A 13,652-nucleotide genomic window follows, 5' to 3' on the forward strand; every position below is an offset into this window, starting at 1 on the left:
CAAGTATTTATCAGTGACCTATCATAGATTTAGCATATATCTATATATGTGCATATATAAAATGTATATGAATTTAGATGTATACTAATGTAAACTTCATCCCAAAAGAGAAAGCTGCATAAGGTTTGAACTCTGCCATTTACTTCCCTATCATGACATGGGACATTTTCCCTTCCACAGGGAACAGGGTGCTTTCTCTTGGCAGCCGTGTACAATATCAGGGTAGCTCTGTGTGGACTACTAATGAAAGGATAAAAGAAATGCAGCAAAGTTCTTCCTTTGCTTGGATTTCATCTCTTGGAGGCTTAGAAGATACGTGAGCTGAATAAATGTAGAGAGGGATAGACTTGAGTGAATTCAGCTTTGTATCTACTGACTCCCAATGTTTTGTTTTGTTGCTTTTTCTAGTCATGACACTGCATGTCATTTGGGCAGTTTCCTTAACCACCTTTAGTGTCTTCTCCATTGTGGGAGACAAAATGTCACCACTATGTGAACTGCAATCAGTGGCTGCAGGAAGGAAGGCTTGGAAGAGAATTACCAGACACTCACCATTTAGCACCACAGAGTCCATGTCCACGGCCAGGCCCTGCAGGCTGCCCACGGAGGTCCGGTTGATGATGTTGGTCTGGATGGAGTCTTTCAAGATGGCTGCCACGCAGTCCTCACAGAAGAGGTGGCCCTTGGCATGGGGCATGACAAACACAATCCAAAAGTGAACCAGGAGGCCGCCTTTGTTGTTGCTGCTACAGTGGGAAGAGAGATGTTCAAGGCTACCTCCCAGGAAGCCCACTTTCACAGAAGGCAGAGACCAGCTGGAAGACTCAGGGGCAGAGAGCAAATCCTTCCCCTAAACTGCCTTCTGAAGGAGCCACTGGCTTCTGTTATGGGATTGGAGAAAGCATCTTCATACATGTATTTTGAGCGTTATGTTGGGTTTAATCCACCCATTTCTCCATAGCTGTAACTCCATGGATGATATGCTAACTGTCATTGAAAAGAAATGACACTTCTTTTTTTTTTTTTTTTTGTGGGTCATGGGGCTTGAACTCAGCCTGGTTACTGTCCCTGAGCTCTTCAGCTCAAGGCTACCGCCCTACCCTTGAGCCACAGCCCCACTTCCCATTTTCTAGAGGTTAATTGGAGATAAGAGTTCAGGTCCTTTTGTGCCCAGGCTGGCTTTGAACCTTGATCCTCAGATCTCAGCCTCCTAAGTAGCTAGGATTCCAGGCATGCGCCACCACACAGGCATGACACTTCTATCTATAATTGCTGCCCATGTCCAAACACGTGGTAAATGCTTTACCCTTCATCCCATTTAATCTTATGAGAAGATCCTATTACTGTTTCAATTTCACAGATGAAAAAATGGCGGCCCATACACCTCAAACTCCCACAGTTGGATGTGGCAGATCCAGGAAGCAAATTTTCTGTGATTTTCAAATTGCCCTCAAAGCCCGATCACCTGACTTTATATCTTACCAAAACCTTAGCTATGAAAATAAACAAGTTGCATACTCTAAGACTTCTTAGTATCTTTAATAAACCTTGAATAAATGGACCCTCTGCAGATATAAATTCTGACCCTCTGCAGATATATTAGAGATTAAAAGATGGAAAGATAGAATATGGCACTTACTATATAATCTTATAACTATAAATTGTTTTTACATGAATCTTTTTTTTTCCAGTCCTGGTACTTTAGTTCAGGGACTGAGCACTGTCCTTGGACTTTTCCCTCAAGGCTAGAGCTCTACCACTTGAGCCACAGCACCATTTCCGGCTTTTTCTATGTATGTGGTACCAAGGAATTGAACCCGAGTCTTCATGCATGCTAGGCAAGTATTCTACCACTAGGCCAAACTCCTGGCCCCATGAAATCTTTTTTATTCAGGAGATCTCCAGTGGCGTGTTTTTTTGAGACATGTTCTCTTTACTTCATTAAGGCTCACCCTTACCTTACCATCGTTCTGGTTCAGTCTCCCAAGTACGAGGATTACAGGCATGCACCCCCATACCAGTAGTGACTAGCTTTTCACTAAAAGCATTTTGAGCAACAGTGGTCTTAGCTTTATTCTCATCTCCACCATCTACCTAGTCTGGTAGATGGGACCCAGTCCATCCCTGATACGAGCTTGCAGCTGGTGTGAAAGTCAGGGGCCAAGTGGGGGGAGATGTGTGATGCCCAGGCCTTCTACAGCTAGAAGGGGAGTTTGCAGTAGTGCAGGCAGAAACCCCACAGAAGGCGCTTAGATTACCTGATATCTGCAACGACAGACTGCTTATAAAATTTGGAGAAGGCAGATGTTGTATAAACAAGGTTTACCTGAAGGATAAAAAAAAATAAGGCATTTGAATTCTCTAAATGTGGTTTTGGTTGACAATCTTTTGCATGCCACAGGACTCTGAAGCTAGCAGGGAGAAAAGAAAGCCACAAATTCACCCATTTTTTTTGTACTGGTATTGGGGTTTGAATTGAGGGCCTCATACTCTCACTTCGCTTTTTCTGCTCAAGGTTAGTGCTTTACCACTTAAGTCACACCTCCACTTCCAGTTTTTTTCTGGTTACTTAGAGATAATGTCTCTCAGATTTGTCTGTCCAGGCTGGCATTGAATTGTGATCCTTAGATCTCAGCTTCCTAAGTAACTAGGATTAAACACATGAGCCACCAGCACGTGTGCTTGTCCTCTCTCTCTCTCTCTCTCTCTCTCTCTCTCTCTCTCTCTCTCTCTCTCTCTCTCTCTCTCTCTCTCTCCTTCTTTCTTTTTTTTCCTTCTTTCTTTTATTTGCCAGTCCTGGGGCTTGAGCTTTCTCGAGACTAGCACTCTACCACTTGAGCCACATCACCACTTCTGAATTTTTCTGTGTATGTGGTGCCGAGGAATCAAACCCAGGGCTTCATGTAGGCAACACACTACCACTAGATCCCACTCCTGGACCCTCATACATTATTTCTTGCATTCACATAAATACAGTTCCTACAGCAATTCTTTGGGTTGCTTCCTTTTACTCTGCTGTCTGACCAGTCATCAGTTACCCCATCCATTTTTTTCTCTCCTTAAAGACTTTAGGAAGTTTAACTTCTGTGCTCTGCCTACTCCTGAAGTTAATTCTCTCCGTTACTAACAAACCACTTTCACAGATTTGACTCAACCTCTGTCAGCACATCACCATCATCTTTTAGTATTTTTAACTTGCATTCTTTACTGATATGAGGGGCTTCCTTGTGATAATTGTGTAGATGCTCAGTGTGCTTGAGCAAGTTCACCTCTTTCCATTCTATTTCCACATTCCCTTCCCCTTTCCAACAATGTTTGGTGTGTTTCATGAGGCTCTGGTCATACAAGTAGTTTCTTAAATTCATGTTCTCCTATTGGCCACAAGGGGGCGACAGGTGTTCACAGCCAGCTCTATCATTGTTCAGTTCTTAGCCCTTTAAAAACCCCAAGATTGAATCTTAAAAAAAATCTTATTTACCTTCTCTGTCTTCACTTAGCCTACTGCAAGACAAATTCATTCAGCTTCTCCTCTTGTGTTCCCTTCCCTGCTTTACATAACAAAACTATCTACAAATGACCCAGAATGAGAAAGGTAAATGCCTGAAAAATTACATAGTATCATGGGAAAAAATTGCTCCAAAGTTTGGACTCATTGGGCAGCACAGAACATATCACCTAAGCCTCATGAGCCTCTGTTAACGCTTTCTTTTCTTCTTTAAAATGGCAGTGGAGACCCAGCTCCCTGAGATAAGCTGAGGGTGGTTGATGTACAGCCACTGGTAGAGTAAAGGGTTTGGTAATGCACCAAGTTCTTAGAGGCAGCCAGTGAGAGCCGTCTGAGGGCTTCTGTCTCTCGCCAGTCCTTCCTTCTGCTACCTTCTACTCCAGGACACTGCCAGCAACTCTCTCCCATACCAGGAAAATGGAAACAAATGTTCTATTTGTTACTCTGCACCACATGTCACATGGCTACAGAACCTTCCCTTAATTAGGAAATGGACTGAGGAAGCCGTCCAAGTGTCACTCGGTGCTCCAGCCTCCTTGTCTTTTTAGATTATTTTTCAGATAGAATGTTGCATTCCTTTCCCAAATCCCAACCTCTCCCTCTGCTGGCCTGGAACAGTGTGTGTGTGTGTGTGTGTGTGTGTGTGTGTGTGTGTGTGTGTGTGTGTGTGTGTGTGTGTGTGTGTGCACGCGTGCGCACACGTGCACATGCCTTGGGCATTCTCAAAGCTAGTGCTCTACCACTTGAGCCACAGCACCACTTCTGTGTAAGTGGTACCAAGCAATTAAACCCGGGTTTTCGTGCATGCTAGGCCAGGACTTTACCACTAGACCACACTCCCAGCCCATGAGGACCATTTGGATGCTGTAGTTTCCACAGTAGCAAAAATACATGTGGTTAAATATCCAATAAAAAATAAAACACTCAATTAAATTCTGATGCTATCAGAAATTATGTTTTAGGGGCCGGGAGTGTGGCCTAGTGGTAGAGTGCTTGCCTAGCATGCACGAAGACCCGGGTTCAATTCCTCGGTACCACATACATAGAAAAAAGAGCCGGAAGTGGTGCTGAGGCTCAAGTGGTAGAGCTCTAGCCTTGAGAAAGACCAAGGACAGTGCTCAGGCCCTGAGCTCAAGCCCAGGACTGGCAAAAAAAAAAATATGTTTTAAAAGCTCAGGCCTATAATCCTAGCTATCCAGAAGCCTGAGCTCAGAGGATCATGGTCCATAAACATCCCAGGCAGAAAACACTTTGAAACTCTTGCAGCACCTCCAATTAACCAGGAAAAAAAAATACAAAAAGGAAGTGACTGACGTAAAAGGACAATGTAAAGCCAAGAGAAGAAAATACCCAGTGTTTTGTTATTCTGTTGCCTGGGCAGCCCAGAATAAAGAGAGGCTTTAACTCTCTGATGTCATTAAAGGTTTTAATGTTTATTTTTATGGTTTTCAAAGTTTTATTGACTTTTATTATAAATATTTATTATTTATATATTAAAGTGTTTTTTCCTTTTCTTTTTTTCCCCCAGAACCCAGGATTGAATGTAGGCCCTTGTATGGGAGGGTAATGTTCTACGACTTGAGCTGTGCCTCCAGTTCAGCTATTTGTTGGTTAGAAATAAAAAATCTTTTTGGGGGGAGGGCAGTCCCAGGGTTTTAGCTCAGAGCCTAGGCACTGTCCTTGAGCTTTCTCAAGGCTGGCAGCACTCTACCACCTGAGCCACAGCACCATTTCAAGCTTTTCCTGTGTTAAGTGGTACTGAGGAATCGAACACAAGGCTTCATGAATGCTGGGCAAGCACTCTACCACCAGGCCACACTCCAGGCCCAAGTATCTTCTGTATGTTTTTACTGGGCTGGTTTCTAATCTTGACCCTCCAGCTTTTATCCTTAATAGCTAAGATTATAGGTATGACTTACCAGTGCCTAGTGAGATTTGTTTAAGTGCAGAAGTTTCAAGTGCATCAAGATCATAATAAATATGTATAATCCCAAAACTAATCACAGTCATAGAACCTAAGAACTGGAGAGCTTTTTAAAAGTTCCTTGGTCCAGTGTATTTTACAGAATATAAAAACAGATGATGAGAGGGCTATTCCTTTTCATTAAAAATATGGGAGGGCATGATACTGGCATTTGAACTCAGGACCTCCTGGGCTTTACTACTTGAGCTAAACTGTTAGCCTATTTTGCTTTAGTTTGTCTTTAGATAGGGTCTTAGTCTTCCACTTTGCCCATTTCATTCTGAGACCATGATCTTCCTAACTCTGCCTCCTATTTAGCTGGGATTACAAGTGCAAACTACTGTGTTATGATTTCTTTTCCTTCCTCCCTTCCTTCCTTCCTTCCTTCCTTCCTTCCTTCCTTCCTTCCTTCCTTCCTTCCTTTTTCTCTTTCTTCTTTTTCCTTTTCTCTTTGAAACAGGAACTCACTATGTAGTACAGGCTAATTGTATGTCCCTAGCTCCCAGTGTTCTGAAATTACAGGTTTGTGTCACTGCCTAGTTCTCTTTACATTAAGAAAGGGGGGGGGGATTGTATTGTATAGCACAGATAAGCTAAATCTCTTTGATGGCCTCCTCCTATACCCTGTTCTTTACTTTCCTAAATCCTGCTTACTGTGAGCCACCCCTCTCCCCATCCCTCTGGACCTCCCTCCCTCTTCTCCCAGCCTCACTCTCCAGGCCTCACCTTCCCATCTCCTTACCACTTGTTGCACAGTTCTGGCCACTGAAAGAAATTCCCTGGACTCCTTCTGCCGGTACTCAGGAAGAAACTCAATGTTGGTGATTCGAAACACCCCAACAAAATAAAATGCATCTCTGCTTTCAGTCTTACCTGCAAGACAGAGGAAAAGCTGACTGGGGAGGGCGTGGTCTGACTGTGTCCATATGGAGCTCCTTAAGTGATTTTATTTCAGGCAGCTGTATCTTGTATTGAATGTTGGCCTTGTATGCGTTAAATGCGCTTAAAGACATTTCTTTCTTACTGTATCTCCTTGAATATTCTATCAACTTCTAGAAAATGTTTAAAAGCAGTTTTTAAAGGGAAAAGCTGTACTTCTCAGCCTTTAGCGTCTCTAGAGGGTTAAATAGCCAAAGGCATTTTTGACAAGTCCTAAATGCCCCCTGACATTGACTGTCATCAAGTTAGTGTAGAAGGGACATAGAGAAGAAACTCAATGGCTGTCACTGAGATGTTGGTGAGAGGCTGTCCTTTGTCCCTCTTTGCTTGTTTCTAGAGTTGTTCTCCTCTTTGACACCTTCTCAACTCCATTGCCAATCTCCTTTACATCTACATAGCTCAGGCTTATCTCCAACTCCTGACTCTTTTGTCAATCTCCCAAATGGCTGGGATTACTGGCACCTCACCTTTTGTGGTCTATTTCCTCCCCCCTCTCCTGTGGCCATCTTCTCTGCACTGTAATTACCATGGTGCTTTTGTCTGCACATAGCCAATGCCTGCCTCAATAAATGTTTGGAGGGGAGGGAGCTTTGGGGGAGAGAGTGGATGGAGGAGAAGGGGAGGAAGGGATGGAGGGAAGGAAAGAGGGGCAGGCAGGCCCACCCAAGGGTACCTGGAATAAGGCATGAGACCTGAATGATTCATCTAGTTTTGTTTTTTTGAGCTATGACCTTGGTTATTCACCCTATCAAATAGTTGTTTTCAGTCTTGTTTTGGTGAAAGAAGGAAAGACAGTGTTTCTTAGATTTTTCTTATTAAGTTGTAGATTCAAAATTTGAATAAAGACTGCAGCTCATTTCTAGATGCTCACACATCCTTCTCAGGTCAGCTTGTACTCAGTGTAATACAAGGCCAATTTACCACTGAATCTCTTTACATTTACCTAATTTTTATTGTTTTATGTTTTGGTAGTACTGGAATTGGAATTCAGGAGTTTGTGCTTGTTAAGTATATGTTCTATCACTTGAGTCATGCTCCCAGCCCTTTTTGCTTTTATTTTTCCAATAGGATCCCAGATTTTCTTTTTAAATTTCCCCATGTCAAATGGTTGGTTTCACCGTATTCCCAGAGGCATTCAGCCACCAGTCATCATCTTCTTAATATGTATATAAAGAAAATATTCTCAGAAGCTCGGGGGTAAGAATTGGTATCAAGATTATTAAAACAAAAGATGTTTGTGTCACACCTGTCCCTTCGGAAGCTACAAAAATGTTAGAAGTCCTAAGCCACAAACCATGGGCAGAGACCAAATATTGTTTCATATTATATGATAGTACAGGTATCAAACATATTAGCATGTCAGGGATGGGAGCTGCAATATGCCAACAAATGTTCCTGTTACTGGATTGTGAATAAGTACTCCATATGAAAGAGCTTAGTGATTACATTTGTCCAAAAGGATCAATCAGATTGACAGAAATATAATCAAATTGAGGGGGAAAAACATTCGCTAGAGAGCAAGATGTTTGTGTAAAATGGAATTCAGGGCTCCGGAAATTTCTGGTTGCCTAGAAACAGGCAGTGGGTGGAATGAGGAAGTGAAACACTTAGCATTCCATTCAGCTTTTAAGCTACAAATACATGACATTTCCTACCTTGTCAAGAATCCCCACTCTCTTTCTCTCTCCCCCCTCTCCCTCTCCCCCCTCCTCTCCCTCAACCCCCCCCCCCAGCATCTTCCTCATCTCTCCATCCATCCATCTCCTCCTCTGCTTGCCTTGGGTAGTCCTGGGAACAGACAAAAGGAGAAAGACAATTTCTGGTTTCTTTCTCCTTCAAGTCTCAAACAGGACTTTTAGGGGAGCTACTGTGTCAGTGTGGGAAAGAGGAAAATTCCATCAGGAATGCCCAGGATGAGAATGGTGAGGCGCCTGCGCCCTGCGCTGACCGCCGGGAAGACGGGATGGGACTTACTGATGTAGAGCCACAGAAGCGTCCAGGCGACGACCGCTAGGATGGATAAAAACACCGTGAAGACAATGATCTTATTCTGGACGTTCCAACAGGGACTTCTCTTCTTGGGCTGCTTGTTGGGTTTGGCTTTGCCAGTGGGTTGGCGAGGGGGTCGTGGTGGTCGAGGGGGTCGTGGTGGTCGAGGAAGCCGTGGGGGTCGTGGGGGACGTGGGGGTCGAGGTGGTCGTCTCCCGGGCAGCTTCGCTGGGGTATTGACCACCTGAACGGAGATATTGGAGATCTTTGATTGGAAAGAGAAAAGAAAGGCATGGTAGTGATTAGAAGTAGACTAATGCTCAAATGGATGTCCCAGCGACAGGAGCACGGTGTGCTAAAAAAATGGGTCTGGCTCTATCAGTAACGTTATGTAAGCCACTCACTTGGCTTCTGCGCCAGCCCCAGGGAAATGGCTTCCAGGTCCTTTCCCCGTCTCCTCATCCACTCTGGTGAGCGGATGCTGTGGAACACAGGCGCAAATTTCATCAGAGCCAAGTGGACTAGGAACTGAAGGTCAGAGGATGAATGCACACGTAGATCTGTGTACACACACAGCTCCCTGCTCTTTTTGTATTTTTTTGTTTGTTTTCTCTTGCCTTCTTTCGTTTTGTGTGTTGAAACATAGTCTCACTAATGTAGCCAGGCTGCCCTTGAACTTACAATCATACTGCTTCTCTAGTAAGTCCTTGGAATGCAGTCATAAGCCACCATACCCCCGATGGCTATTGTTTTCTCTCCTAATGGATTCTTTTCTGGACAGAGGCAGGATTGAAAGTAAGGATGTGAGTTCCCCTTGCAGAAATGTATTGATTTTCTCGTGAAGGCTTTCAGACTGAGTGGGTAGGGAGAAAAAGCTAAGAGCTTGTGATGATTCGAAGGACAGGAATCCAACCTGATTTTTTCATCATTGCCAGCCACAAAATGAGTAACTAAGCTTCTCAGTCATACATGAAAAGATAATTTATAACTAGAACAAAGAAGCTGGGCTCTCGTGGCTCATGCCTGTACTCCCAGCTTCTCGGGAAGCTGAGATCTGAAGATCAAGGTTCAAAGCCAGCCTGAGCAGGAAAGTCTGAAGGCTCTAAGGGCCAATTAACCACCAGAAAACCAGAATTGGAGCTGTGGCTCAAAATGATAGAGCACTAGCCTTGAAAAAAATTGCTCAGGGACACTGCTCAGGCCCCTAGTTTGAGTCCTATGACTGACAAAAGAAAAATAGAGCAAAGAATAAACCAGTAGACTCAATAGATAGGAACATTTTTGGTTTATGTGTATTGATGTACAAAATGTTAGTTGCAAGAAGAAAAATACATGGTTTAACTTTCCCCTCCTCCTCCTTCCTTTTATTTTTTCCTTCTGTCATTTGATCTTGTGAATTATTTAATAATGTATGTGATAGTTTAGCTTCCTTAACAAAGAGATTTATACATGTCAGGGTAACTAAACTCCAGTGAAGAAATGACTTTTAACCACACATTCTTTTAAGGCAGCAGCCTAGCATACCACTTCTGAAGAAATCATCTCCTGTGTTGAGTTCTCATACCTTCCTTTCTCTTCCTCACTCTTCAAAATTTATATCACCTAGTCTTTAATCCTGAGAATTAATGGGATAATATGTGGCAAAGTGCTTTTGAATTATTCATCACTCCTTTATTCTTCTTGCCAAATACCTTTGTCAATCCATAGAATGAAATATAGGTCTTATCGCTCCGGATGAAATTGAATTAGATTAGACTTCATGTAAGGTTGTTTCCTGCAGGAATGAGGTGGTGATTCTAGAGAGAAAGCTATTCCATTTCAGGATAAGTTGACTGTGATGTCATGCTACTTTCAAACATTTCTCCACAGTACTAAAAGAAACACCCAGAAATACCAAACATATAGATTTGACAAGACCCACATTGCAAGAACACATTCTAAGCAGTCTCAGATAGTACTGATTAAATTTTAAAGTGGAGTTTGTGTCAATACAATCTCCTTGGGGTTTTAGAAAAACAGTTGCTAAATACTTGCCGAGGACACTACTGTATAACAAACTCATATTTGTAACCTCCATTAAGCACCATTTTTTTAAAAAAAAAGTATTTTTCTTTTGTCTCCTTTTTTTATAAAGTCACACCATCCTGTTTTACTTAGCAGAATAAACAACAAATAGCTTTGAATAGAGAGAGAAGGCCTTCCACCCTTGCTTACCTTCAGGTCAGCAGGTTTAGAGGAGGGATCACTGTTTCTGTTCTCCATTTTAAGGTATTTCTGGGTGTGAGCCTTTGGGGTTGTGTACAAGTCTGTTTTTACCCCTTACATGCTTTCTGGGAAGAATGGAGAGGAGAGTCAGAACATTCAAGCTAGCTGCCAGAGGACTGGAATCAACTTACCTCCACCGGGTCCAGTTCAGAAACTGAAGATGCCTCATCTCTCTACTGTGAGAGTTAAAGGGCCCTCACAGTCAGAACTAAAGGAGACGCTTCCCAAGGTAAGGGAGATGAGTGAGGACCCTCTGAGTCCAGACCCAAGGTAAAGTTTCCTACAGGAAACCCAGTCCAACAATCCAAAAAAAAATGTTAGCAAAAGATCATTAAACTTATTGCTTGCATCTCCTGAAGAAAGGGAGAAGATCTAATTTTCAGCACTACTTTATAGACACCGTCACTCTCCACTTCTCTTGCCTGTGTCTCTTGCGTACATTCTAGGCTACCTTCCGTAGAATACTCAAGCTTTATGTCATTCAAAACACAAGCTGACCCCAGCAGAATCACACAGTCACTATAAAGATAAATGAGCAAACTGTCAATTATTTCATGTCTGTCTTCTAGCTGACTATTCAGTGTTGCACTTAAATTTTAGTATAATGACATACAGTGACCAGGTTTTGTTTTATGTTTTCTATATATCACATATTGTATTTAGTATCTATTTTTGTTAATTTTATTTTACCTGCTTAATCATATATACAAACCACTAAAATTTTGCATTATATATTTCCCTAGCCATTATATTTGTTTTATTATATGTCTTACTGAAAATAGTTTCACTGCGTAAAGAATGAACAGAAATACCATCAAGAATGTACCACAAAATGTTAATGACAGAATCTAAATTCATTAACAATGCAAAATTCTTTTAATATTGTTCGACATTTCTCCAAATAATGTATTTTTAAGCCATGATAGCAAAGAAAAAAATCTGTAGGTTGAGGCAAACTGAGAGAAAGCTTGGTGAGCATGTATGTTTCATCCCCTTGTTGTTTTTACTGTTATGGAAACTCCGATGAAGAACCCTTCTAGTCATAGAACATAGGACCAGAAATATATACTATGACGAGCAAGCAATTGGCTGGCTATTTCCATTTAAGCATCTTGAGTGCTGGTGGGGAGATCTCTGCTCCCTTCTCAGCATCCAGGGCTACGATGCTGAGGAAAGCAGGGGCGATATCTGCGAGCAGCTGCACAGGAAGACAGTGTGCAATGACCTGGATCAAAGAAGGAAAAAAAAAACCACTTATCTCTCCATAGGATGCAGCCATGATCTTGGAGAACACATGCTTAACCAAGATGTGAACTCAAGTTGTGAAACCATGTTAAAAATGTTAACCTTCTACATTAAACTTAGCTCATTGTGAAGACCTAGATGAATGTCCAAGTCATACATTCCATTTGGGTCAAATTCCTGGCCCCTGGCATAGAAAACACCTAGCAATGGCGGGGGGAGGGGGATACTTCCATCTGTGCCAGCTGGTAAGAGCATTTCTGCCACTTAGGATCCACTTCTCTTTAGTATGATGAATGGCCACACACAAAGCTGCCATCTGACTACCACTCCCCTCAGAGCTCCCTGTGGAGGGAGAGGAGCATCCTGAGGCAGCACAAGGTTAGCTGGGTCATCCTTAATGTGACGGACTAAACTGACTCAGCAGCGAGCCTTGCTTCCCTTTCTCCGGTGACTCAGAGGCCCATCATAATAATGGTTTGTGTCACATCACAGGGAGCCTTTTCAAAGGTGAAATGATAAGAGGATAGCGAAGATCTTCTAATAGCCCCGTAATGTCTTTGGAGACCAGTCCTCACAAAGAAAAGACCCGTGTATTCATTACTGCTAACTCAACCTTCCTGAAGTAATTACCATCATCTCTGTCCTCTGCAAACAGTGGCCATGGCCTGGTATTCAAGGTCCCTTGCAGTGTCACTAGGCCACCTACTGCCTTTCCTCCTGTCACATTACACTAGCTGCTACATCCACTTACATGTTCCCTTAGTATTCCTGCATAGATTCATTCATCCATCCATTTATTGTATGCCTATTATGTGATAAGGAATAAACATTGTGCTTCATTTAAATAGCTCTCAATAGAGGGGGCAGGCATTTGAGGCCCTGGTTTTAGTATTATGCAATCGTACACTCACAGAGCTGAGAACAGATGACTTAGAAATAGAGAGCAGACTACCAGGCCCTGGTGACTCATGCCTGATATCCTAGCTACTCAGGAGGCTGAGATTTGAGGATCATGTTTCAAAGATAGTCTGGGCAAGAAAGTCTGTGAAACCTGAGCATCTCCAATGAGACACTAAAAAAGCCAGAAATGGTGCTGTGGCTCAAATGATAAGTGCTAGTCTTGAGCACAAAAGCTCAGGGACAGAACCTAGGTCTTAAGTTCAAGCTCGGTCTGGCACACACACACACACACACACACACACACACACACACTATATGTATGTATATATTATATAATATGTATGATCCATATGTGTGCATATATACACATACATGTACACTCATATATGTGTGTATGTAATATATATACATACATACACATTCATATATGTGTTTATATATATTATATCGAAAGGGAGAAAGAGAGCAGGCCAACAATAACCACCCTCTCCACTGATCTTGTGCCTGTAGTCCATACTGTGATTCAGTATACTTTTACTCACTACTTGCAGCTTTTCTGAAAGCTTTTGCACCCAAACACACAAAGCTCTCTTCTTTTTCCTCAGTCAAAACGTCTATGGTGCATCCTAGTGCTGTGGACTTAAATAATCATAATAATATTGCGAAGATGACATTATTTTGCACTTAAATAATACCCACTAGAATGTTTTCATCTCTTGTGCTGTATCAGTCATTTAGCTCATCCTCTGATACAGCCAGTCTTCAACCAAACTCAAGCACTTTGAAGACCAGGTTCTTGGTCTTTTCCCCTTCGGTAGAACAGATTCAATGAGAAGGCAGGAGATG

The 13,652-nt window shown here is 42.5% G+C and overlaps 1 protein-coding gene across 1 annotated transcript in view; it reads right to left on the reverse strand.

Moving 5' to 3' along the window:
- Positions 1-10,658, reverse strand: part of Tmprss7 (transmembrane serine protease 7) — a 33,950-nt gene extending 23,292 nt beyond the window's left edge. Inside the window, exons 1-5 of the mRNA XM_090330894.1 lie at positions 10,611-10,658; positions 8,382-8,661; positions 6,211-6,341; positions 2,259-2,326; positions 553-746 (exon numbers count right to left, since the gene is read on the reverse strand). Of these exons, the coding sequence (XP_090187020.1) occupies positions 553-746; positions 2,259-2,326; positions 6,211-6,341; positions 8,382-8,661; positions 10,611-10,658 (721 nt within the window). The remainder of the gene's footprint in view (positions 1-552; positions 747-2,258; positions 2,327-6,210; positions 6,342-8,381; positions 8,662-10,610) is intronic.
- Between the last annotated feature and the right edge of the window lie 2,994 nt (positions 10,659-13,652).

This window comes from Megascapheus bottae, chromosome 1 (assembly GCF_031878675.1).
Source record: "Megascapheus bottae isolate mThoBot1 chromosome 1, mThoBot2.hap1, whole genome shotgun sequence".
In the NCBI taxonomy this organism is placed as follows: Eukaryota; Metazoa; Chordata; class Mammalia; order Rodentia; family Geomyidae; genus Megascapheus; species Megascapheus bottae.